Genomic DNA, 27,749 nt, shown 5'->3' on the forward strand with positions numbered 1-27,749 from the left:
TCACTTCCTGCCAGTTTGGACGTGGAGACGTCGTTTGTGTCTCAGCAGGAGGTGTGTGTGTCTGTGTCTGTGTGTGTGTGTGTGTGTGTGTGTGTGTGTGTGTGGTCTTCACAGACTTGGACGTGTTCCAGTCGTTAATGAGACGTTTTTAGTCGTTTAGGAAAAATCTTTTTTTCACCCAAAAAAAAAACCAACAAAAAAAGTCTTTAATCAGGAAATAATCTGAGCGCCGTTTGATAGAAACACACACAGAGACAGAGTGTGTCCAACCTGAGGCTCGTGTTCCACATACATTTTGAATTTTAGTTTTTGACCTCTTCAGAAACCACTAATCTCATTCTAAAACAAAGTGGTGGGATTATGACGTTAATCCTAATCTTGATCTTCTCGAATTTCTCCTTTTTTGTTCGTTAGATTTATAGATTTATAGCCGCAATATGCAACATTTGTCTTTTTATCAATAATAATCCCTGGTGTTTGTATGTTAGATTAGATTATGTAGTTCCTCAGAATTTCTCCCACTTCTACTGAACAGTTGAAGACTTTTTGACTTGAGCGCCCCCTGCTGACCATGTTTGTATTTAAGTGTTTATTTTGAAACAATAATATATATATAATACATAGATCAAAGCTTGTTTTTGTTTGTTTTTCAGGCTCCAGTTTGATGAAAAGCAAACAAACAAACATCGATGACGTCACTGATGACGTCGTCACCGTCTCTGATCTTCAGCTTCCTGCGGTGAAGCAGATCAAAGACGGTCGAGTGGACGAAGGGTCCGACAGCGACTTTGACTCTGATCCTCCGTCGCTGAAGAGCAGCGAGGACGAGGAGGAGGAGGAGGAGGAGGAGGAAGAGGGGGAGGAGCTTCTGACCTGTGAACACGGAGAAGATAGAGAAGCGGACAATCTGGGTCAGAACCCACTGCTCACGGATTCTGACGAGGAAGACGACGACGACGTCAGAGTCCAGAGTCGACAAAAGAAATCTGTCACCGGCAGGAGGAGCCCTCCAGCTGACTCCTCCCCCTCCACTCTCATCACTCCTCTTCCTAACGCTGTGGAGGCAGTGGATGTTTTTAGATCCGCCCCTTTTCATGGAGGAATCGAACCTGTGGGGGTAATTTCCACACAGGTGAGCCCCGAACAACAACCACATCGCCGCCGCGTCGCCACGGACAACTTTGACGTTTTTACCAAAGCGCCGTTCAGTCATCACCTGTCCAAGAGCAGCAGTGACGTCCCCCTGGGCCAGACTCCTCCCCTCTCTCTGGAGCAGAGCATTGACATGTTCGGCTTCTCTCCCTTCGAGCCGCCGGGCTCTACGGCGCCCCCTCCTGTCACCTCCAGAAGTGCCAACGACATCTTCCGTCCGCCGTTGGACGAGTCGGCGAGTTGTCAGCCGCAGCCGCCGCATCACAAGCAGCTTAGTCTCCACAAACTGTCTTCACGTCAGAAAAAGACCCGGCAGGACGCCGCCGCCGCCGGCAGCAAGCGACACCACGGTACGCCCACCGGGGGGCGCAAGACCAACAAGCCCACGTACCGCACGCCAGAGCGAGTCCGCCGGCACAAGAAGGTCGGACGCAGAGACTCGCAGAGCAGCAACGAGTTCCTGAGCGCGTCCGACTCCAAAGAGAACATCGGCGTGGACGTCACCATGGCGACGTCTGTGGCGGCAGACGACGCCATCTTAGATCCGTTTGGGGCGAAACCGTTTCACCTGCAGGACGTTTGTCGTCATCACGGCGCCGGAGACGGGATGAGTCTGAGAGAGAGTGAGACCATGGACGACTTTGGGGCGGTGCCTTTCACCGACCTCGTCGTCCACACAGGATCGGAGCAGCAGGGGGCGCCGTCACAGCCACTGGACCCGGATCCGTTCGGCGCCGCCCCCTTTCCCACCAAACACTGACTTTCACCTGAGGCTGAAAAGAATCAAACCACTTCTCAGGTTTGTTTTTTTTTTTTTTCTGTGAAACTGTGACGCGATGACTTTTTTTTGAGAGAAAAAACCTAAACCCTGTGGACGTGTGAGCGCCCCCTGTGTGCTGATGCCTGTAATGCTGCAACAAACCAGAAACACTCTGTGAACTGTACTGTGATTACAAACTTAGGAGAGTACCTGAACTCTCCCTTTAACACGCCACTTTCTAGATAGTGTTGTTTTTAACCGCGACGCCTTGACCTGAGCTCCTCCCCTCCACTTTTTTTTTCTATGCATTTCAGTTGCAGTCGTTGCCGTGAAAACATGAGGATGTTGTGAATGAATGTTGTTTTTCTTCTTTAAAAACTTTGATAAATACAACTCAACACTTTCTCCCGTCAAAAATAGAATAGTCGATCAATTTATTCCGTTTCATCGTTCTTTAAAAACATTTTAACATTAAATAAAAAGTCATACACTTTTTCATTCTTTCCAGTGTATTTAAAGTTTGTTTTTGGGACACAAACAAAATAAATAAATGAAACTTAAAAGAGTCTGAACAAACATTCAATGACTGAAGTGAGTGAACAAGTACATTTGTCTCATTTCTGTCATGAAGTGGTTAGAACACACGTTGACCTTTGACATTGCACTTGGCCCTGAACAGAGAAGCAGTTTGGAAAAAGTAAATCGGTGCATTTATCTTTAACATAAACAACAGCAATAATGTTTTTTACCAAACTTTGTTTAGGATCCACATTTTACAACTAATTAAGTGTCAGAAATCATGAACCTGATTTGAACTGTTAAATAACTTTCATTGTTAAAGTTTCGAAAGATCTGTGGGTCTTGCCTCAGTGTTGCAGAACCACTTTAGCCTGTTCTGTAGAAACAAAGCAAATAACTGCCCCCTGCAGCTCTGCGTTGCTTTTTTTCTTTATCAACAAGAAACAAAAACTGAACCTCTTACAGTTTAACCTCGGGGTTAAAACCTATTTTTCAGGTCATTACATGACAGCGATTAAATCTTAAACTCCTCGTCCTCCTGTGTATCACCTGACGTTCTGAAGACGGCAGCTTTGTCTCACGTTCATCCAACACTCGACTCAGAAATTCTTCAACCTGAAGAAGTAGAATATATAACTTATTAAATACATAGCTGAAACATATGTGTGTTGTTTCAGTTATGTTGGACGAGGGAAGCAATCATGTGTTTACTGTGTGAAGGGGTGAGTTTCCCAGGATGCTTTGCAGCGTGTCACTGCTGTTGTGGAACTTCAGGACACGAGTGAGTGTGCCTCTGACTCAGTAGAAAACCTGAAGACTCGAGCCACCAATAAAACATCAGCAGCTGCAGCAGGTGGAAAAGCTGGTGACTGGAGCCAATGTAGTTTAACTGACCTGTAACAATGTAGAAAACAAAATAAGTGAATGTAAACATCTGAAAAGCAAGTAAGATACTTTAGCGTGGTGTCCAAATTTTGACAAATAACTCATACTATAGTATGTCGAAAAAAATTTAATAAAGAGGTCATAGTATAGTATGACCTTTTGATACAAGAAGTCATACTATAGCATGACGTATAAAATTTGTACGTCCAAATTTTGACAAAAAAGTCATAGTATAGTATGTCGTCCAAAATCGGTCAAAAACGTCATAGTATAGTATGTCGTCCAAAATCAGTCAAAAACGTCATAGTATAGTATTTCGTCCAAAATCTGTCAAAAACGTCATAGTATAGTATGTCTTCCAAAATCACCCAAAAAAGTCATAGTATAGTATGTCGTCCAAAATCACCCAAAAAAGTCATAGTATAGTATGTCGTCCAAAATCTGGCAAAAACGTCATAGTATAGTATGTCGTCCAAAATCGGTCCAAAAAGTCATAGTATAGTATGTCGTCCAAAATCACACAAAAACGTCATAGTATAGTATGTCGTCCAAAATCACACAAAAACGTCATAGTATAGTATGTCGTCCAAAATCGGTCCAAAAAGTCATAGTATAGTATGTCGTCCAAAATCACACAAAAACGTCATAGTATAGTATGTCGTCCAAAATCACACAAAAACGTCATAGTATAGTATGTCGTCCAAATTTTGACAAAAAAGTTATACTATAGTATGTCGTCCAAATTTTGACAAAAAAGTCATAGTATAGTATGTTGTCCAAAATCACCCAAAAAAGTCATTGTATAGTATGTCGTCCAAAATCAGTCAAAAACGTCATAGTATAGTATGTCGTCCAAAATCACCCAAAAAAGTCATAGTATAGTATGTCGTCCAAAATCGGTCAAAAACGTTATAGTATAGTATGTCGTCCAAAACCGGTCAAAAAACGTCATAGTTTAGTATGTCGTCCAAATTTTGATTAAAAAGTCATAGTATAGTATGTCGTCCAAAATCAGTCAAAAACGTCATAGTATAGTATTTCGTCCAAAATCTGTCAAAAACGTCATAGTATAGTATGTCGTCCAAAATCACACAAAAAAGTCATAGTATAGTATGTCGTCCAAAATCACCCAAAAAAGTCATAGTATAGTATGTCGTCCAAAATCTGGCAAAAACGTCATAGTATAGTATGTCGTCCAAAATCGGTCCAAAAAGTCATAGTATAGTATGTCGTCCAAAATCACACAAAAACGTCATAGTATAGTATGTCGTCCAAAATCACACAAAAACATCATAGTATAGTATGTCGTCCAAATTTTGACAAAAAAGTCATAGTATAGTATGTCGTCCAAAATTGGTCCAAAAAGTCATAGTATAGTATGTCGTCCAAAATCACACAAAAATGTCATAGTATAGTATGTCGTCCAAAATCGGTCAAAAACGTCATAGTATAGTATGTCGTCCAAAATCGGTCAAAAACGTTATAGTATAGTATGTCGTCCAAAATCACCCAAAAACGTCATAGTATAGTATGTCGTCCAAAATCGGTCAAAAACGTCATAGTATAGTATGTCGTCCAAAATCGGTCAAAAACGTCATAGTATAGTATGTCGTCCAAAATCGGTCAAAAACGTTATAGTATAGTATGTCGTCCAAAATCACCCAAAAACGTCATAGTATAGTATGTCGTCCAAAATCGGTCAAAAACGTCATAGTATAGTATGTCGTCCAAAATTGGTCAAAAACGTTATAGTATGTCGTCCAAAATCACACAAAAAAGTCATAGTATAGTATGTCGTCCAAATTTTGACAAAAAAGTCATACTATAGTGCATCGTCCAAATTTTGACAAAAAAGTCATAGTATAGTATGTCGTCCAAAATTTGACAAAAAAGTCATACTATAGTGTGTCGTCCAAATTTTTACAAAAAAGTCATACTATAGTGTGTCGTCCAAAATTTGACATAAAAAAGTAATACTATAGTGTGTCGTCCAAATTTTGACAAAAAAGTCATACTATAGTATGTCGTCCAAATTTTGACAAAAAAGTCATACTATAGTGTGTCGTCCAAATTTTGACAAAAAAGTCATAGTATAGTATGTCGTCCAAAATTGGTCCAAAAAGTCATAGTATAGTATGTCGTCCAAAATCACACAAAAACGTCATAGTATAGTATGTCGTCCAAAATCACCCAAAAACGTCTTAGTATACTATGTCGTCCAAAATCGGTCAAAAACGTTATAGTATAGTATGTCGTCCAAAATCACACAAAAAAGTCATAGTATAGTATGTCGTCCAAAATTGGTCCAAAAAGTCATAGTATAGTATGTCGTCCAAAATCACCCAAAAACGTCATAGTATAGTATGTCGTCCAAAATCACACAAAAACGTCATAGTATAGTATGTCGTCCAAATTTTGACAAAAAAGTTATACTATAGTATGTCGTCCAAATTTTGACAAAAAAGTCATAGTATAGTATGTTGTCCAAAATCACCCAAAAAAGTCATAGTATAGTATGTCGTCCAAAATCAGTCAAAAACGTCATAGTATAGTATGTCGTCCAAAATCACCCAAAAAAGTCATAGTATAGTATGTCGTCCAAAACCGGTCAAAAACGTCATAGTATAGTATGTCGTCCAAATTTTGATTAAAAAGTCATAGTATAGTATGTCGTCCCAATTTTGACAAAAAGTCATACTATGGTATGTCGTCCAAAATTGGTCCAAAAAGTCATAGTATAGTATGTCGTCCAAAATCGGTCAAAAACGTTATAGTATAGTATGTCATCCAAAATCACACACAAAAGTCATAGTATAGTATGTCGTCCAAAATCGGTCAAAAACGTTATAGTATAGTATGTCGTCCAAAATCACCCAAAAACGTCATAGTATAGTATGTCGTCCAAAATCGGTCAAAAACGTTATAGTATAGTATGTCGTCCAAAATCACACAAAAAAGTCATAGTATAGTATGTCGTCCAAATTTTGACAAAAAAGTCATACTATAGTGTGTCGTCCAAATTTTGACAAAAAAGTCATAGTATAGTATGTCGTCCAAAATTGGTCCAAAAAGTCATAGTATAGTATGTCGTCCAAAATCACACAAAAATGTCATAGTATAGTATGTCGTCCAAAATCACCCAAAAACGTCATAGTATAGTATGTCGTCCAAAATCACCCAAAAACGTCATAGTATAGTATGTCGTCCAAAATCACCCAAAAACGTCATAGTATAGTATGTCGTCCAAAATCACACAAAAAAGTCATAGTATAGTATGTCGTCCAAATTTTGACAAAAAAGTCATACTATAGTGCATCGTCCAAATTTTGACAAAAAAGTCATAGTATAGTATGTCGTCCAAAATTTGACAGTCATACTATAGCATGATGTATAAAATTTGTACGTCCAAATTTTGACAAAAAAGTTATAGTATAGTATGTCGTCCAAATTTTGACAAAAAAGTCATAGTATAGTATGTTGTCCAAAATCACCCAAAAAAGTCATAGTATAGTATGTCGTCCAAAATCAGTCAAAAACGTCATAGTATAGTATGTCGTCCAAATTTTGATTAAAAAGTCATAGTATAGTATGTCGTCCAAAATTGGTCCAAAAAGTCATAGTATAGTATGTCGTCCAAAATCACACAAAAACGTCATAGTATAGTATGTCGTCCAAAATCACCCAAAAACGTCATAGTATAGTATGTCGTCCAAAATCGGTCAAAAACGTTATAGTACAGTGTATGTCGTCCAAAATCACACAAAAACGTCATAGTATAGTATGTCGTCCAAAATCACCCAAAAACGTCATAGTATAGTATGTCGTCCAAAATCACCCAAAAACGTCATAGTATAGTATGTCGTCCAAAATCAGTCAAAAATGTCATAGTATAGTATGTCGTCCCAATTTTGACAAAAAGTCATACTATGGTATGTCGTCCAAATTTTTACAAAAAAGTCATACTATAGTGTGTCGTCCAAAATTTGACATAAAAGAGTAATACTATAGTGTGTCGTCCAAATTTTGACAAAAAAGTCATACTATAGTATGTCGTCCAAATTTTGACAAAAAAGTCATACTATAGTGTGTCGTACAAATTTTGACAAAAAAGTCATAGTATAGTATGTCGTCCAAAATTGGTCAAAAAAGTCATAGTATAGTATGTTGTCCAAAATCACCCAAAAAAGTCATAGTATAGTATGTCGTCCAAAATCAGTCAAAAACGTCATAGTATAGTATGTCGTCCAAATTTTGATTAAAAAGTCATAGTATAGTATGTCGTCCCAATTTTGACAAAAAGTCATACTATGGTATGTCTTTTCAAATTTTTACAAAAAAGTCATACTATAGTGTGTCGTCCAAAATTTGACAAAAAAGTCATACTATAGTGTGTCGTCCAAATTTTGACAAAAAAGTCATACTATAGTATGTCTTCCAAATTTTGACAAAAAAGTCATACTATAGTGTGTCGTCCAAATTTTGACAAAAAAGTCATAGTATAGTATGTCGTCCAAAATTGGTCCAAAAAGTCATAGTATAGTATGTCGTCCAAAATCACACAAAAACGTCATAGTATAGTATGTCGTCCAAAATCACCCAAAAAAGTCATAGTATAGTATGTCGTCCAAAATCGGTCAAAAACGTTATAGTACAGTGTATGTCGTCCAAAATCACACAAAAACATCATAGTATAGTATGTCGTCCAAAATCACACAAAAAAGTCATAGTATAGTATGTCGTCCAAAATCACCCAAAAACGTCATATTATAGTATGTCGTCCAAAATCACACAAAAACGTCATAGTATAGTATGTCGTCCAAAATCAGTCAAAAATGTCATAGTATAGTATGTCGTCCCAATTTTGACAAAAAGTCATTTTATGGTATGTCGTCCAAATTTTTACAAAAAAGTCATACTATAGTGTGTCGTCCAAAATTTGACATAAAAAAGTAATACTATAGTGTGTCGTCCAAATTTTGACAAAAAAGTCATACTATAGTATGTCGTCCAAATTTTGACAAAAAAGTCATAGTATAGTTTGTCGTCCAAAATCACACAAAAACGTCATAGTATAGTATGTCGTCCAAAATCACCCAAAAACGTCTTAGTATAGTATGTCGTCCAAAATCGGTCAAAAACGTTATAGTATAGTATGTCGTCCAAAATCACACAAAAAAGTCATAGTATAGTATGTCGTCCAAAATTGGTCCAAAAAGTCATAGTATAGTATGTCGTCCAAAATCACCCAAAAACGTCATAGTATAGTATGTCGACCAAAATCAGTCAAAAACGTCATAGTATAGTATGTCGTCCAAATTTTGATTAAAAAGTCATAGTATAGTATGTCGTCCCAATTTTGACAAAAAGTCATACTATGGTATGTCGTCCAAATTTTTACAAAAAAGTCATACTATAGTGTGTCGTCCAAAATTTGACAAAAAAGTCATACTATAGTGTCGTCCAAATTTTGACAAAAAAGTCATACTATAGTATGTCGTCCAAATTTTGACAAAAAAGTCATAGTATAGTATGTCGTCCAAAATTGGTCCAAAAAGTCATAGTATAGTATGTCGTCCAAAATCACACAAAAACGTCATAGTATAGTATGTCGTCCAAAATCACACAAAAACGTCATAGTATAGTATGTCGTCCAAAATCGGTCAAAAACGTTATAGTATAGTATGTCGTCCAAAATCACACAAAAAAGTCATAGTATAGTATGTCGTCCAAAATTGGTCCAAAAAGTCATAGTATAGTATGTCGTCCAAAATCACCCAAAAACGTCATAGTATAGTATGTCGTCCAAAATCGGTCAAAAACGTTATAGTATAGTATGTCGTCCAAAATCACACAAAAAAGTCATAGTATAGTATGTCGTCCAAATTTTGACAAAAAAGTCATACTATAGTGTGTCGTCCAAATTTTTACAAAAAAGTCATAGTATAGTGTGTCGTCCAAAATTGGTCCAAAAAGTCATAGTATAGTATGTCGTCCAAAATCACACAAAAATGTCATAGTATAGTATGTCGTCCAAAATCACCCAAAAACGTCATAGTATAGTATGTCGTCCAAAATCACCCAAAAACGTCATAGTATAGTATGTCGTCCAAAATCGGTCAAAAACGTTATAGTATAGTATGTCGTCCAAAATCACACAAAAAAGTCATAGTATAGTATGTCGTCCAAAATCGGTCAAAAACGTTATAGTATAGTATGTCGTCCAAAATCACACAAAAACGTTATAGTATAGTATGTCGTCCAAAATCACACAAAAACGTCATAGTATAGTATGTCGTCCAAAATCGGTCAAAAACGTTATAGTATAGTATGTCGTCCAAAATCACACAAAAAAGTCATAGTATAGTATGTCGTCCAAATTTTGACAAAAAAGTCATACTATAGTGCATCGTCCAAATTTTGACAAAAAAGTCATAGGATAGTATGTCGTCCAAAATTTGACAGTCATACTATAGCATGATGTATAAAATTTGTACGTCCAAATTTTGACAAAAAAGTTATACTATAGTATGTCGTCCAAATTTTGACAAAAAAGTCATAGTATAGTATGTTGTCCAAAATCACCCAAAAAAGTCATAGTATAGTATGTCGTCCAAAATCAGTCAAAAACGTCATAGTATAGTATGTCGTCCAAATTTTGATTAAAAAGTCATAGTATAGTATGTCGTCCCAATTTTGACAAAAAGTCATACTATGGTATGTCTTTTCAAATTTTTACAAAAAAGTCATACTATAGTGTGTCGTCCAAAATTTGACAAAAAAGTCATACTATAGTGTGTCGTCCAAATTTTGACAAAAAAGTCATACTATAGTATGTCGTCCAAATTTTGACAAAAAAGTCATACTATAGTGTGTCGTCCAAATTTTGACAAAAAAGTCATAGTATAGTATGTCGTCCAAAATTGGTCCAAAAAGTCATAGTATAGTATGTCGTCCAAAATCACACAAAAACGTCATAGTATAGTATGTCGTCCAAAATCACCCAAAAACGTCATAGTATAGTATGTCGTCCAAAATCGGTCAAAAACGTTATAGTACAGTGTATGTCGTCCAAAATCACACAAAAACATCATAGTATAGTATGTCGTCCAAAATCACACAAAAAAGTCATAGTATAGTATGTCGTCCAAAATCACCCAAAAACGTCATAGTATAGTATGTCGTCCAAAATCACACAAAAACGTCATAGTATAGTATGTCGTCCAAAATCGGTCAAAAACGTCATAGTATAGTATGTCGTCCAAAATCACACAAAAAGTCATAGTATAGTATGTCGTCCAAAATTGGTCCAAAAAGTCATAGTATAGTATGTCGTCCAAAATCAGTCAAAAACGTCATAGTATAGTATGTCGTCCAAAATTGGTCCAAAAAGTCATAGTATAGTATGTCGTCCAAAATCACACAAAAACGTCATAGTATAGTATGTCGTCCAAAATCACCCAAAGACGTCATAGTATAGTATGTCGTCCAAAATCTGTCCAAAAAGTCATAGTATGTCGTCCAAAATCACCCAAAAACGTCGTAGTATAGTATGTCGTGCAAAATCGGTCCAAAAAGTCGTAGTATAGTATGTCGTCCAAAACCGGTCAAAAACGTCATAGTATAGTATGTCGTCCAAATTTTGATTAAAAAGTCATAGTATAGTATGTCGTCCCAATTTTGACAAAAAGTCATACTATGGTATGTCGTCCAAAATTTGACAAAAAAGTCATACTATAGTGTGTCGTCCAAATTTTGACAAAAAAGTCATACTATAGTGTGTCGTCCAAATTTTGACAAAAAAGTCATAGTATAGTATGTCGTCCAAAATCTGTCAAAAAAGTCATAGTATAGTATGTCGTCCAAAATCAGTCAAAAACGTCATAGTATAGTATGTCGTCCAAAATCACCCAAAAACGTCATAGTATAGTATGTCGTCCAAAATCAGTCAAAAACATAATAGTATAGTATTTCGTCCAAAATCTGGCAAAAACGTCATAGTATAGTATGTCGTCCAAATTTTGACAAAAAAGTCATACTATAGTGCATCGTCCACATTATGACAAAAAAGTCATAGTATAGCATGTCGTCCAAATTTTGACAAAAAATTCATAGTATAGTTTGTCGTCCAAAATTTGATAAAAAGTCATACTACAATATGACGTCAAAAACTTGACAAAAAAGTCATAGTATAGTATGTCGTCCAAATTTTGACAAAAAAGTCATACTATAGTATGTCGTCCAAATTTTGACAAAAAAGTCATACTATATAGTATGTCGTCCAAATTTTGACAAAAAAGTCATAGTATAGTATGTCGTCCAAAACCACCCAAAAAAGTCATAGTATAGTATGTCATCCAAAATCACCCAAAAAAGTCATAGTATAGTATGTCGTCCAAAATCACCCAAAAAAGTCATAGTATAGTATGTCGTCCAAAATCACCCAAAAAAGTCATACCATAGTTTGTCGTCCAAATTTTGACAAAAGTCATACTATAGTTTATCATACAAAATTTGACAAAAAAGTCATAGTAGTATGTCTTCCAAATTTTGACAAAAAGTCATACAATGATATGACGTAAAAATTGGAGAGCATGTCGTCCAAATTTTGATTGAAGTCATACTATGGTATGTCATACAAAATTTGACAAAAAAGTCACATAGTATGTTGTACAAAATTTTACAAAAAAGTCATTGTATAGCATGTCGTACAAAATTTGATACAAAAAGTCATACTTTAGTATGTCGTCCAAAATTTGACAAAAAAGTCATACTATAGTTTGTCGTCCAAATTTTGACAAAAAAGTCATACTATAGTGTATCGTACAAAATTTGACAAAAAAGTCATAGAAGTATGTCGTCTAAATTTTGACAAAAAGGTCATAGTATAGCATGTCGTCCAAATTTTGACAAAAAAGTCATACTATAGTGTATCATACAAAATTTGACAAAAAAGTCATACTATAGTATGTCGTCCAAATTTTGACAAAAAAGTCATACTATAGTGTGTCGTCCAAATTTTGACAAAAAAGTCATAGTATAGTATGTCGTCCAAAATTGGTCCAAAAAGTCATAGTATAGTATGTCGTCCAAAATCACCCAAAAACGTCATAGTATAGTATGTCGTCCAAAATCACCCAAAAACGTCATAGTATAGTATGTCGTCCAAAATCAGTCAAAAATGTCATAGTATAGTATGTCGTCCCAATTTTGACAAAAAGTCATACTATGGTATGTCGTCCAGATTTTTACAAAAAAGTCATACTATAGTGTGTCGTCCAAAATTTGACATAAAAAAGTAATACTATAGTGTGTCGTCCAAATTTTGACAAAAAAGTCATACCATAGTTTGTCGTCCAAATTTTGACAAAAGTCATACTATAGTTTATCATACAAAATTTGACAAAAAAGTCATAGTAGTATGTCTTCCAAATTTTGACAAAAAGTCATACAATGATATGACGTAAAAATTGGAGAGCATGTCGTCCAAATTTTGATTGAAGTCATACTATGGTATGTCATACAAAATTTGACAAAAAAGTCACATAGTATGTTGTACAAAATTTTACAAAAAAGTCATTGTATAGCATGTCGTACAAAATTTGATACAAAAAGTCATACTTTAGTATGTCGTCCAAAATTTGACAAAAAAGTCATACTATAGTTTGTCGTCCAAATTTTGACAAAAAAGTCATACTATAGTGTATCGTACAAAATTTGACAAAAAAGTCATAGAAGTATGTCGTCTAAATTTTGACAAAAAGGTCATAGTATAGCATGTCGTCCAAATTTTGACAAAAAAGTCATACTATAGTGTATCATACAAAATTTGACAAAAAAGTCATAGTAGTATGTCTTCCAAATTTTGACAAAAAGTCATACAATGATATGACGTAAAAATTGGAGAGCATGTTGTCCAAATTTTGATTGAAGTCATACTATGGTATGTCATACAAAATTTGACAAAAAAGTCACATAGTATGTTGTACAAAATTTTACAAAAAAGTCATTGTATAGCATGTCGTCCAAATTTTGACAAAAAAGTCATAGTATAGCATGTCGTCCAAATTTTGACAAAAAAGTCATACAATGATATGACGTAAAAATTGGAGAGCATGTCGTCCAAATTTTGGATTGAAAAGTCATACTATGGTATGTCGTCCAAAATTTGACAAAAAAGTCATACTTTAGTATGTCGTCCAAATTTTGACAAAAAAGTCATACTATAATATGTTGTCCAAATTTTGACAAAAAAGTCATACTATAGTGTATCGTACAAAATTTGACAAAAAAAGTCATAGTAGTATGTCGTCCAAATGTTGACAAAAAAGTCATAGTATATAGCATGTCGTCCAAATTTTGACAAAAAAGTCATAGTATAGCATGTCGTCCAAATTTTGACAAAAAAGTCATAGTATAGCATGTCGTCCAAATTTTGACAAAAAAGTCATAGTATAGCATGTCCTCCAAATTTTGACAAAAAAGTCATAGTATAATATGACGTCAAAAATTTGACAAAAAAGTCATAGTATAGCATGTAGTCCAACTTTTGACAAAAAAGTATAGTATAGCATGTCGTCCAAATTTTGACAAAAAGTCATAGTATAGTATGTCGTCCAAAATTTGATAAAAAGTCATACTACAATATGACGTCAAAAACTTGACAAAAAAGTCATAGTATAGCATATAGTCCAAATTTTGATAAAGTCATACTACAATATGACGTCAAAAACTTGACAAAAAAGTCATAGTATAGCATGTAGTCCAAATTTTGACAAAAAAGTCATACTACAATATGACGTCAAAAACTTGACAAAAAAGTCATAGTATAGCATGTAGTCCAAATTTTGACAAAAAAAAGTCATACTATAATATGACGTCTAAAATTTGACAGTCATACTATAGCATGTCGTATAAAATTTGTACGTCCAAATTTTGAAAAAAGTCAGTATAGTGTCGTCCAAATTTTGACAAAAAAGTCATACTATAGTTTGTCGTACAAAATTTGACAAAAAAGTCATAGAAGTATGTCGTACAAAATTTGATAGAAAGTCATTCTTTAGTAAGTTGTCCAAACTTTGACAAAAATGTCATACTTTAGTATGTCGTCCAAAATTTGACAAAAAAGTCATAGTATAGCATGTTGTCCAAATTTTGACAAAAAAGTCATAGTATAGCACGTCGTCCAAATTTTGACAAAAAAGTCATACAATGATATGACGTAAAAATTGGAGAGCATGTCGTCCAAATTTTGATTGAAAAGTCATACTATGGTATGTCGTCCAAAATTTGACAAAAAAGTCATTGTATAGCATGTCGTCCAAAATTTGATACAAAAAGTCATTCTTTAGTATGTCGTCCAAAATTTGACAAAAAAGTCATACTACAATATGACGTCAAAAACTTGACAAAAAAGTCATACTATAATATGTTGTCCAAATTTTGACAAAAAAGTCATACTATAGTGTATCGTACAAAATTTGACAAAAAAAGTCATAGTAGTATGTCGTCCAAATGTTGACAAAAAAGTCATAGTATATAGCATGTCGTCCAAATTTTGACAAAAAAGTCATAGTATAGCATGTCGTCCAAATTTTGACAAAAAAGTCATAGTATAGCATGTCCTCCAAATTTTGACAAAAAAGTCATAGTATAATATGACGTCAAAAATTTGACAAAAAAGTCATAGTATAGCATGTAGTCCAACTTTTGACAAAAAAGTATAGTATAGCATGTCGTCCAAATTTTGACAAAAAGTCATAGTATAGTATGTCGTCCAAAATTTGATAAAAAGTCATACTACAATATGACGTCAAAAACTTGACAAAAAAGTCATAGTATAGCATATAGTCCAAATTTTGATAAAGTCATACTACAATATGACGTCAAAAACTTGACAAAAAAGTCATAGTATAGCATGTAGTCCAAATTTTGACAAAAAAGTCATACTACAATATGACGTCAAAAACTTGACAAAAAAGTCATAGTATAGCATGTAGTCCAAATTTTGACAAAAAAAGTCATACTATAATATGACGTCTAAAATTTGACAGTCATACTATAGCATGTCGTATAAAATTTGTACGTCCAAATTTTGAAAAAAGTCAGTATAGTGTCGTCCAAATTTTGACAAAAAAGTCATACTATAGTTTGTCGTACAAAATTTGACAAAAAAGTCATAGAAGTATGTCGTACAAAATTTGATAGAAAGTCATTCTTTAGTAAGTTGTCCAAACTTTGACAAAAATGTCATACTTTAGTATGTCGTCCAAAATTTGACAAAAAAGTCATAGTATAGCATGTCGTCCAAATTTTGACAAAAAAGTCATAGTATAGCACGTCGTCCAAATTTTGACAAAAAAGTCATACAATGATATGACGTAAAAATTGGAGAGCATGTCGTCCAAATTTTGATTGAAAAGTCATACTATGGTATGTCGTCCAAAATTTGACAAAAAAGTCATTGTATAGCATGTCGTCCAAAATTTGATACAAAAAGTCATTCTTTAGTATGTCGTCCAAAATTTGACAAAAAAGTCATACTACAATATGACGTCAAAAACTTGACAAAAAAGTCATAGTATAGCATGTAGTCCTAATTTTGACAAAAAAAGTCATACTATAATATGACGTCTGAAATTTGACAGTCATACTATAGCATGTCGTATAAAATTTGTACGTCCAAATTTTGAAAAAAGTCAGTATAGTGTCGTCCAAATTTTGACAAAAAAGTCATACTATAGTTTGTCGTACAAAATTTGACAAAAAAGTCATAGAAGTATGTCGTACAAAATTTGATAGAAAGTCATTCTTTAGTAAGTTGTCCAAACTTTGACAAAAATGTCATACTTTAGTATGTCGTCCAAAATTTGACAATAAAGTCATAGTATAGCATGTCGTCCAAATTTTGACAAAAAAGTCATAGTATAGCACGTCGTCCAAATTTTGACAAAAAGTCATACAATGATATGACGTAAAAATTGGAGAGCATGTCGTCCAAATTTTGATTGAAAAGTCATACTATGGTATGTCGTCCAAAATTTTACAAAAAAGTCATTGTATAGCATGTCGTCCAAAATTTGATACAAAAAGTCATTCTTTAGTATGTCGTCCAAAATTTGACAAAAAAGTCATACTTTAGTATGTCGTCCAAACGTTGACAAAAAAGTCATACTATAGTATGTCGTACAACATTTGACAAAAGTCATAGTACAATTTGGACAACCCAAATTTTGACAAAAAAGTCATACTATAATATGACGTCTAAAATTTGACAAAAAGTCATACTTTAGCATGTCGTCCAAAGTTTGACAAAAAGTCCTACCATAATACGACGTCAAAAATTTGACAAAAAATTCATAGTATAGTATGTCGTTAAATATTTGACAAAACAAGTTTGATGCACTTATTTCAATCAAGGAAACTTAAGTTATTCACTCTTTTAAGTCCATCTGTTTACATAATTTGGCTCACATGAAAAATGGGTTCAAACTAAAGGTGCTATCTTCTATGTTGTGAATCAGATCCAGATGTAAAAGCTGAAATCTTTTGTCTTATATTCATCTTTTGATGTCAAACCCAAATATTTTCAGTTTATGGTGAAAATAAAGGAATTGGCCTCCCTGTTCAAATTCTATAGGAGAAACTGTACATATATACATGTGTGTATGTGTATATATACTGACATAAATAACAATAGAAACAATATTAGGGGAAACAGATGATATGGAGACACACACACACACACACACAAAGAAAACTTGACAGATTTAAAGCAGCTATATGTGAGATGTTGACAACTGTAGCCCCTAGTGTTAGAAAAAGGTACTGCAGTAGAAATGAGTGTGAATGTAAAACTTGAGTCTGACCTGGAAAATATCGTTCAGGAACTTTAGAGACGTAGAAAATCAGCGCTACCGTTGCGATGACATACATTCCCAAGATACGAGGAAGAAACGCCTGAAGAACAATAGATAAATCAACATCATTACACACGATTTATAATAAAGAATAAAAAACCTTTCTGGAAATGTTCATTTGAGCTTTTTCAGTAAAGGGACATGCATATTAAAGGGCCACTTCACCCCTAAAACATATAGAGTTTTATACAGAGATAAAGAGCAGATTAATGCCTCATTCACAGAACAACACAGCAAAATAAAATAGTCCACATCAAAGTGTAAAATAAAATCCCTGCACAGGTTAGAAAATCAAAGTCACTACACCTTAACTGCAAAAAGAAAACAAACTAAAGAGTGTGAAAAGAAAACACTGTAGAAGTTTCATAAAGACCTCATGGTTTTTTCTTCATTTGACCAAGTGTAAATATGTGTGAAACAGCCCTTTAATAAAGATTCAAACATGTAAATATGTCACTTTACAGCTGAGACAGGTTCATGTTAGAAGAAACACAAAAACAAAGGGACCATCCAGGGGTTTCTGAGGTGTGGGTGTGTTGCCGGGGCAGAAGTGGGCGTGTCTGACCTGTACGAGCTCGGGGGAGGAGCCTCCCGTGATGTAGATCCAGTGGACGGTGGGGACGAGGCCGTAAACGGCCACCGAGCAGAAGATAAGCGAGCGCAGCTGTTTCCACTGTTTACTGAGGAAGTGAGGATGAATCTGAGCGAAGAAGACGGCGACGATCATCGCCAACACGCTCAGCAGGTAAACCTGACGCCAGTACTGCAGGACACACAGGTCAACACAGGCAAGACATTAAGAGGTTTTATAAAAAACATAAGCAATTATTCAAAACAAACAAAAGAAAATTAATTAATGAACATTTTCCCTGATAAAGATGATTGTAAAACTGCAACGATTCATCTGCCATTAACTTAAATATTCACATTTAAGAAGCTGAAAATGACAGAAAGTAGAAAATATTCACATTTAAGAAGCTGAAGAATGAGAGAAAGTAGAAAATATTCACATTTAAGAAGCTGAAAAATGACAGAAAGTGGAAAATATTCACATTTAAGAAGCTGAAAAATGATAAAGTAGAAAATATTGATATTTAAGAAGCTGAAAAATGACAGTAGAATATATTCAAATTTAAGAAGCTGAAAAATGACAGAAAGTGGAAAATATTCACATTTAAGAAGCTGAAAAATTACAAACTAGAAAAATTCACATTTAAGAAGCTGAAAAATGACAGAGTAGAAAGTATTCACATTTAAGAAGCTGAAAATGACAGAAAGTGGAAAATATTCACATTTAAGAAGCTGAAATATGACAGAAAGTAGAAAATATTCACATTCAAGAAGCTGATAAATGACAGAAAGTAGAAAATATTCACATTCAAGAAGCAGAAAAATTACAGAAAGTAGAAAATATTCACATTCAAGAAGCAGAAAAATGACAGAAAGTAAAAATATTCACATTTGAGAAGCTGAAAAATGTCAAGTGGAAAATATTCACATTTTAGAAGCTGAAAAATGACAGAAAGTGGAAAATATTCACATTTTAGAAGCTAAAAAATGACAGAAAGTGGAAAATATTCACATTTAAGAAGCTAAAAAATGACAGAAAGTGGAAAATATTCACATTTAAGAAGCTGAAAAATGACAGAAAGTAAAAATATTCACATTTAAGAAGCTGATAAATGTCCAGTGGAAAATATTCACATTTAAGAAGCTGAAAAATGACAGAAAGTGGAAAATATTCACATTTAAGAAGCTGAAAAATGTCAAGTGGAAAATATTCACATTTTAGAAGCTGAAAAATGACAGAAAGTGGAAAATATTCACATTTCAGAAGCTAAAAAATGACAGAAAGTGGAAAATATTCACATTTAAGAAGCTAAAAAATGACAGAAAGTGGAAAATATTCACATTTAAGAAGCTGAAAAATGACAGAAAGTAAAAATATTCACATTTAAGAAGCTGATAAATGTCCAGTGGAAAATATTCACATTTAAGAAGCTGAAAAATGACAGAAAGTGGAAAATATTCACATTTAAGGAGCTGAAAAATGACAGAGTAGAAAATATTGACATTTAAGAAGCTGAAAAATGACAAACTAGAACATATTCATATTTAAGAAGCTGAAAAATTACAAACTAGAAAATATTCACATTTAAGAAGCTGACAATGACAGACAGTAGAAAATATTCACATTTAAGAAGCTGAAAAATGACAGAAAGTAGAAAATATTCACATTTAAGAAGCTGAAAAACGACAGAAAGTAGAAAATATTCACATTTAAGAAGCTAAAAAAATGACAGAAAGTGGAAAATATTCACGTTTAAGAAGCTGAAAAATGACAGAGTAGAAAATATTCACATTTAAGAAGCTGAAAAATGACAAACTGGAACATATTCATATTTAAGAAGCTGAAAAATGACAGAAAGTAGAAAATATCACATTTAAGAAGCTGAAAATGTCAAGAAGCAGAAAATATTCTGAGAAGCTGAAATAACAGAGTAGAAAATATTCACATTTAAGAAGCTGAAAAATGACAGAAACTAGGAAATATTACATTTAAAAAGCTAAAAATGACAGAAAGTAGAAAATATTCACATTTAAGAAGCTGAAAAATGAACGAAACAACTCATTAATTATAATAATAATCATGTTTCAGCTCGAAATTGATCAAAATAGACTCCTATTTTTCCAACTCTCTTAATAGATATTTAAATAGAATTCTAAATAAAAATTTGATACAAAAATTGAGGTATAATTGTTCTGAGCTAAATTAATCCTGTTAATTCTGTTAATCCTGCAACACAAACACAGTGACGACATGTAGAATTGAAATATAAAAAAAAAAAGGATCATGATTACATAGTTTAGTTTCTAACCATTTTGAAGATGACTTCAGATTAAATAAAAGTCTCTTCTTTTAGTTTCATAATTTTTAATAATGTAAAGATTCTGCTTCAGTTGCTTTTGTGTTAAAAATCAAACGTGATTCTGAATAAATCAGGTTTCATGAATCTCATGTAAAAAGTAAACTATTGTTATTTATTGTTGTTAAAGTAAAAGTGTGTTTATCACAGTCCAGAGAGAGTGGGGACGTAAAGTCTTTCTGTGTAAAGTGTTAAAGTCTGGACGGCCTCGTCTCCGTCCCTTCTGTCCGTCTGTGTGGATCCAGGCCTCGGTCCAGTCACACGTCCTCATGTGTTGAGTCCTGCTGAATTTCACAGTGAATAAATTTGCACCAGAAGAAACGAGGCAGAAAAACGCGGCCTTGCGTCGAGCGACGGCAGCCAAATTTCTCCCAGAGAAAAGAAGCCGAGCAGAGAACAGACACCGTGTTCTTTCCTCCACAGACACGGAGCGTCTCAGAGACCCACTTTGCTTTTTCTAAATATAAAAAGCAGTTTTCTCCTTGGGGACTTGGCGTCCCGCAGGAGAGCAGCCACCCAGCAGTGGAGCCCCAGTCTTGGCACGGACGCGGGCCTTCGCACCGAGACGCGGCGCAGACTCGCGAGCGTCATATGGTCGGGAACAGGAGTGACGGACGGCGCCGTGAACGCGGCCATCTGGTTTGAGCTGGAGCAGATTTCTGCTGCGTTCTGGGGCAAAATAACCCGGCGCTTCCAATATGCGGGGGAAAGCGCGCAGCGAGGAGCGCGGCCAAGTTTAAAAAAACAGAAAAGAAGAAACAGGGTGGTGGGCGGCTGGAATGAGGAACTGAAACTGGCTTGTGTCATCGGAGGCTGGATTCCAAACGACGAGCGCAGAGAAGGTGTCGTGTCGCTTATTCACCAGGAACAATGAGTCACTCACTGAGCCAGACGGTGGCGCCGCTTCAGCTTTAATCAATTACTCAAGTTACTGCTACTGCTGCTACTGCTGCTGCTGCTGCTGCTGATGATGATGATGATGATGATGATGAAGAGTCTCCAGAGACAACGACGTCTTTACAGCAACAAGCATCAAACACAGAAACCGTCTTTGTTTTTTCACACGTGTTAAAAAGGAGAATAATAATGAACTGATTCAGATTTAAATTTCACTTGACTTTTATATTTACAAAGCACTTTGATTTAAAAAGTGAAAACAAGACTTTCTCTTTTGTCCAAAGCAACAATGAAAACGTTGCATTTATGTATAATTAATGAGTATAAAACACTGATCAATAAATAATAGAATCAATAAATGACAGCCTTTGCAGCTTTTATCTGAATTGTTTTTCATTACTATTTTGGTTTGGAAGTGAATAATATAATTTATATTCAACACAAAAATGTATATCATTAGATTAAAATATATATTAAATGAAATCATTTATGGATGTCTTATAGTTATATTAAATTATGATTATACAATATAACTCATTTCCTCAATCACCAGAGAAACAAACATTTGAGTGATTTACAGGAATCAATGACTGCAATGAAGAAAAGATCATTAATCACTTTAGTTTCTTTGATTTTCCAGCTTCTTAAATGTGAAGATTTTTCTTTTCTTTGCGCCATAAAAACAAAGAAATCATTGAAACGTTAGAGATCATCATCAAACCACTAATTAATGAATGGATCATTAAAATAAGTGTTAGTTATTTGCAGCTCCTCTAGAATCATTTTCTATTGATTCTTTTGTCATTTTTAAAATCATTTTAAAACACAGATGTTTGTAAATAAATAAATAAAGCAGCTTTTTGACAATTTGACTCTTGTTAAATCTCAGCTAAATAAATACATTTCTATTCTTATATTAAAAGCATCAAATACATAAATCACAGACTTCTCTGTCTAAACATTAACACAAACTGACGATTACAGGAAAAATATATTCTTGAGATTTAGAAAACAAAAACTAAATCAATAAAATCTCATAACTAATCTCTTTATTTTAATCTTTTTTAACCGTTACATTAAATGTGCATGTTGTTTAAATGTATCTTTTCATATTGAATATGGAATTAATTCAGATTATTTTTTTAAATAATAATTTTAATTATTCATTTAAAATCCACTTCATGTTTTGAGACTAAAACAGGAAGTGATAAACATCTGCCTCAGTGTAACCATGGCAACGGGAAACGCGTCAATGAACTCACGTTGTTGCAGTAGAAGGTGTAGAAGACTCCGGGGACGTAACAACCCAGGATCCCGACGGACACGCCAGCGCAGTCCAGCGCCATCCAGCGGCGAGCGGTTTTCTCTGAGCGGTGACAGCAGAAGACGTGATAACACACGGAACACAGGAGACACACCTGAGACACCAGAGACATGAGACAGGAGAGACACAGTTTATAAACTCACACCAAACCTCAGAGAGGCACAGGAGCTGCTGGTCCTCTGCTGCCTCGTGTGGTCACTATGTGTCACTGAGTTAAGTCTAAATGAAATATGTGTAAAGCTGAATTCACTCAAATCAGACATTTGAACTCAGTGATGGAGGCAGCAGTGTGTGTGTGTGTGTGTGTGTGTGTGTGTGTGTGTGTGTGTGTGTGTGTGTGCGATGTTAAAATCACTGATTTTCTCTATGAACTTTGGTGTGGGAGAGTGAGTGCTTTACAGACTTCTGTCTGACAGTGAGATAAAGACGTGAACGCGTTCTGAAGATATCGCAGACTTAAACTGACGTAGATTTTATGACGCAAGTCTTTGGTTTAGTGAATAAAAATCTGCTTTTTCTCCTTGTGTGTCTGTTGGCAGCCATTTTGTTTTGATGGAGACTCAGGTTGTGTCTTCACATGTTTCTGTGCCTCAGACTTTTACTCCAGTGTCTCACTATCTATCGTTTTCTCACAGTTTCACTCACACAACTGAACAGACCAGTTGATCCATGTCATGTGACGGAGCGGCTCAGTTCTTCAACAGTGATGTTTTAACGTGTGAGTGAACTCAGTAAAGTCACGTACCTGGAAACAGAAGAGTCCGATGGAGTAGATGACGTAATCTTCTCTGGAGGCGCCGAGTGCCGGCAGCACGGACGCCATGTTGTAGACGCCGAGACAGAAGAAGAGCAGGAAACCGAGCAAATGACTCCAGATATTCACTGTCTCATTGGACAGAATGAAGAGGCTGAGGAGTTTAAAACAACAGTCACTGCAGACACCCATCTCATTTATATCATCAAAAATCAATCATCTGATCAGTAATCAGACTCCATCAAAAACATATTTAAATGTATTTTATAATCAGATGTTTATTCATTAAAAACAACACAAGTCAAAAGTTGATTCTAATTTTGATATGATGTGAATATCTTCTATATTTCCACATGATGTATGTAATTATTTATACATTTACACTGACCAATATTATCAGTATGAGCTCTCCGATTATGTGGTTTATGAATATTTCTCTGTGTGATTTCATTTTTTTTTTTTAATTTCTTTGTTTTATTTTTTAATTTAAAAAAGCTCAGCTAAATAAATATGCTTACATTTCTCAAATTAAAAGCATCAAATAAATGACTAATTCACTTCTGGATCCAAACATTATTGTGTTGTAAATGTTTCTGTAATATATAGAATTATATATATAAACAAACAAAGTGCAGTTAGTCAGGTTGTAATTGTTGTGTTAAAATGCGCAGATGATGGGATTTTACACTGTATTCTGTACATTGTATGTATACTTCACTTCTGTGGTGTAAATAAAGGTTATATAAAATAAGAATGAAATGATTTTGCTCTTTTTGTTTGGTCTGAAATAAAGAAACACTGAGCTGAGTTTTACATAAATCCGCTGATTAAAACAATGACGACACTGTGCATTTGGATAAAGAAAGATAATAAAAACCTGCTGATGCAGAGTCTGGAGGGCAGGTAGGCTCTGTATCCGTCTGTGATGTAAGGGTTTTCTCTGAGAAACACAGGGATCTGCTCATACGTGTACAGTCGGATGCCTCGAGGTGCCAGAACAGGCCAGTACTGATAACCAGCTCCCAGCTCCATGTAGTGAGACGCCTGCGCCTTTTTCTGCACCTTCTGAGGCATGACTGTGTCTCAGGGCTGAGGAGTCCACTTCACTGTGACCTGGAGCTGCTGAGAAACCACGGCACAGAAAAATCACTATAACACGAGTGACTGAACAGCAGAGAGAGATTTAACAATAATTTAAGGTGTTAACTGACCACGGTGACCAACACAGATACAAATAAATCTTTTAACTATTAACTGAGAATATTTGTGTCACAATTAGGGCTGTAATTATCTTTTATTTTAATAATTAATAAATCATTTGGTCCATAAAATGTCAGAAAATGTGTACAAATATTGATCAGTGTTTGTCAAACGTGAAAATGAGGACGTTCTCAAACGTCTTGTTTTTGACCACAAACCAAAATGATTCAGTTTGAATCGTTTCTTTGTTTTATGGAGCAAAGAAACTATATACACACATTAGATATAAATATTCACATTTAAGAAGCTGAAAAATCACAGAAAGCTGAAAATATTCACATTTAAGCAGAAAAATGACAGAAAGTGGAAAATATTCACATTTAAGCAGAAAAATGACAGAAAGTGGAAAATATTCACATTTAAGCTGAAAAATCACAGAATGTCGAAAATAGTCACATTTAAGATGAAAAATCACAGAATGTAGAAAATATTCACATTTAAGATGAAAAATCACAGAAAGTAGAAAATATTCACATTTAAGCTGAAAAATCACAGAAAGTAGAAAATATTCACATTTAAGCTGAAAAATCACAGAAAGTGGAAAATATTCACATTTAAGCTGAAAAATCACAGAAAGTAGAAAATATTCACATTTAAGCTGAAAAATCACAGAAAGTAGAAAATATTCACATTTAAGCTGAAAAATCACAGAAAGTAGAAAATATTCACATTCAAGCTGAAAAATCACAGAAAGTAGAAAATATTCACATTCAAGCTGAAAAATCACAGAAAGTAGAAAATATTCACATTCAAGCTGAAAAATCACAGAAAGTAGAAAATATTCACATTTAAGATGAAAAATCACAGAAAGTAGAAAATATTCACATTCAAGCTGAAAAATCACAGAAAGTAGAAAATATTCACATTCAAGCTGAAAAATCACAGAAAGTAGAAGCCACTTAAACTGGTTATACAATTATCGTAATAGTTGATGATTAATCTAATAACCTTTGCAGCCCTATTCACAATTATCCTAACAAAATTATAATTGTTATTCTGTCAGTTCACAAACTTAATTTAGTATCTTTTTTATCAGCTTTTCAGAAAATGTGAATACAAAATTCAGCAAAAGCAGATGAAACAATTTGACCAAAGACGTGATTAACAGTTTAAAAGAAAATAAGTCATATCACGAAAAACAGGTTAATAATAATGTTCCGCTGAATTAAACATGTGGAAAAACAAGAATCTTGACGAAATCATTTAAAATAACGAGGTTCTGGAACGGTTAGTACGTTGGAGTTCCCCCTTGTAGCGCTTCAAAATAAATCACTAGGACTGTACGTTGGTGAGATGTGGTCATGTGAAATATGAACAGTTCTCTGCACTCGCAACTATCATGAAAACAGAAATTCACCAACATGAACTTAGTGAATGTTTTGATCACATAATAATATTCTGACCCAAGAATAGGAGAAGAAATCATAAGTTAAAGAAAAAGCTTTTCATATTAACGATTCAGATCTAAATATGAGTTTATATTCAGATCTAAATATGAGTTTATATACAGATCTAAATGAGTTTATATTCAGATCTAAATATAAGTTTATATAATATATATAATATATATATATAAATATGAGTTTATATACAGATCTAAATATGAGTTAATATTCAGATCTAAATATGAGTTTATATACAGATCTAAATATGAGTTTATATTCAGATCTAAATATGAGTTTATATTCATCTCTAAATATGAGTTTATATACAGATCTTAATATGAGTTTATATACAGATCTAAATATGAGTTTATATTCATCTCTAAATATGAGTTTATATTCAGATCTAAATATGAGTTTATATACAGATCTAAATATGAGTTTATATTCATCTCTAAATATGAGTTTATTTTCAGATCTAAATATGAGTTTATATACTGATCTAAATATGAGTTTATATTCATCTCTAAATATGAGTTTATATTCAGATCTAAATATGAGTTTATATACAGATCTAAATATGAGTTTATATACAGATCTAAATATGAGTTTATATTCAGATCTAAATATGAGTTTATATTCAGATCTAAATATAAGTTTATATACAGATCTAAATATGACTTTATATTCAGATCTAAATATGAGTTTATATTCAGATCTAAATATAAGTTTATATACAGATCTAAATATAAGTTTATATACAGATCTAAATATGAGTTTATATTCAGATCTAAATATGAGTTTATATTCAGATCTAAATATAAGTTTATATACAGATCTAAATATAAGTTTATATACAGATCTAAATATTAGTTTATATTCAGATCTAAATATAAGTTTATATACAGATCTAAATATGAGTTTATATTCAGATCTAAATATGAGTTTATATTCAGATCTAAATATAAGTTTATATTCAGATCTAAATATAAGTTTATATACAGATCTAAATATTAGTTTATATTCAGATCTAAATATAAGTTTATATACAGATCTAAATATGAGTTTATATTCAGATCTTAATATAAGTTTATATACAGATCTAAATATGAGTTTATATTCAGATCTAAATATGAGTTTATATACAGATCTAAATATGAGTTTATATTCAGATCTAAATATGAGTTTATATTCAGATCTAAATATAAGTTTATATACAGATCTAAATATGAGTTTATATTCAGATCTAAATATAAGTTTATATACAGATCTAAATATGAGTTTATATTCAGATCTAAATATAAGTTTATATACAGATCTAAATATGAGTTTATATTCAGATCTAAATATGAGTTTATATACAGATCTAAATATGAGTTTATATTCAGATCTAAACTCCAGTAAAAGGCTAATTTTGAGACATATTAAATAGATATTTAATCAGTCCTAGCGCATAAACTTTATTGAAACAGTTAACGACACAATTGAAAATGATTAATATCGCAAAAAATCATTTCTAGCTATTTAGCTAATCTCACTCTGTACATGAGGGGGAGCTGTCGAGCATCAAATCACAACAGAGAGATTTTGTTTGACCAGACGAGATTCATTTGTCACGTACTTTAATCCGTAATATAAACCTACAGACCGACATGAACTCTGGAAAATGCCGAGTCTTGTCTGGCAGACAAACCTGTTGTGTAGCAGACATTGTTTTAATCCTAAAACAAGAGAATTGGTCACAGAAGTCTGACTGAACAGGCTAACTGTGCTAACTGCTAACACAGCGCTTCGTTTTCCATAGAAAATAAACAAAACAAAATAATAACTCACCTTTTAGTGAAGTGAATTATACGTTAGTTTCATGCCGTGCTTTATAATTATGTGTGCGCCTTTAAAATTGGTGATAATATTGATCGAAACACAACGCGAGGTTTTTCTAAGTTTGTGCGACATCTTGTTCCAAATTATCG

General features: G+C 33.7%; 2 protein-coding genes and 1 long non-coding RNA gene across 6 annotated transcripts in view; 2 read left to right on the forward strand and 1 right to left on the reverse strand.

The window, feature by feature from the left end:
• Window positions 1-2,405, forward strand: part of bmp2k (BMP2 inducible kinase) — a 37,443-nt gene extending 35,038 nt beyond the window's left edge. For all 3 annotated transcript variants that reach the window (XM_058637014.1, XM_058637013.1, XM_058637012.1), the window contains exon 17: window positions 654-2,405. In XM_058637014.1, coding sequence (XP_058492997.1) covers window positions 654-1,912 — 1,259 coding nt within the window. In that variant the 3' untranslated portion in view covers window positions 1,913-2,405. The remainder of the gene's footprint in view (window positions 1-653) is intronic.
• Window positions 2,323-27,749, reverse strand: paqr3a (progestin and adipoQ receptor family member IIIa). Of its 2 annotated transcripts, none has more exons than XM_058637016.1 (8): window positions 27,610-27,749; window positions 24,012-24,253; window positions 23,126-23,288; window positions 22,319-22,474; window positions 17,798-17,995; window positions 17,182-17,272; window positions 3,143-3,325; window positions 2,323-3,046 (listed from the first exon to the last, which is right to left on the reverse strand). In XM_058637016.1, exons 2-7 carry the CDS (start codon window positions 24,206-24,208, stop codon window positions 3,183-3,185), a joined length of 948 nt encoding a protein of 315 aa, XP_058492999.1. In that variant the 5' UTR covers window positions 24,209-24,253; window positions 27,610-27,749; the 3' UTR covers window positions 2,323-3,046; window positions 3,143-3,182. The 2 variants fall into 2 exon arrangements, with proteins under 2 accessions (XP_058492999.1, XP_058492998.1); XM_058637015.1 differs by having other exon boundaries at window positions 24,012-24,256.
• Window positions 12,741-16,949, forward strand: LOC131464517 (uncharacterized). The gene is made up of 2 exons (XR_009241182.1): window positions 12,741-15,332; window positions 15,851-16,949. It is a non-coding gene; the product is annotated as an uncharacterized LOC131464517 (long non-coding RNA).

Source organism: Solea solea, chromosome 8 (genome assembly GCF_958295425.1).
Source record: "Solea solea chromosome 8, fSolSol10.1, whole genome shotgun sequence".
Taxonomy (NCBI): Eukaryota; Metazoa; Chordata; class Actinopteri; order Pleuronectiformes; family Soleidae; genus Solea; species Solea solea.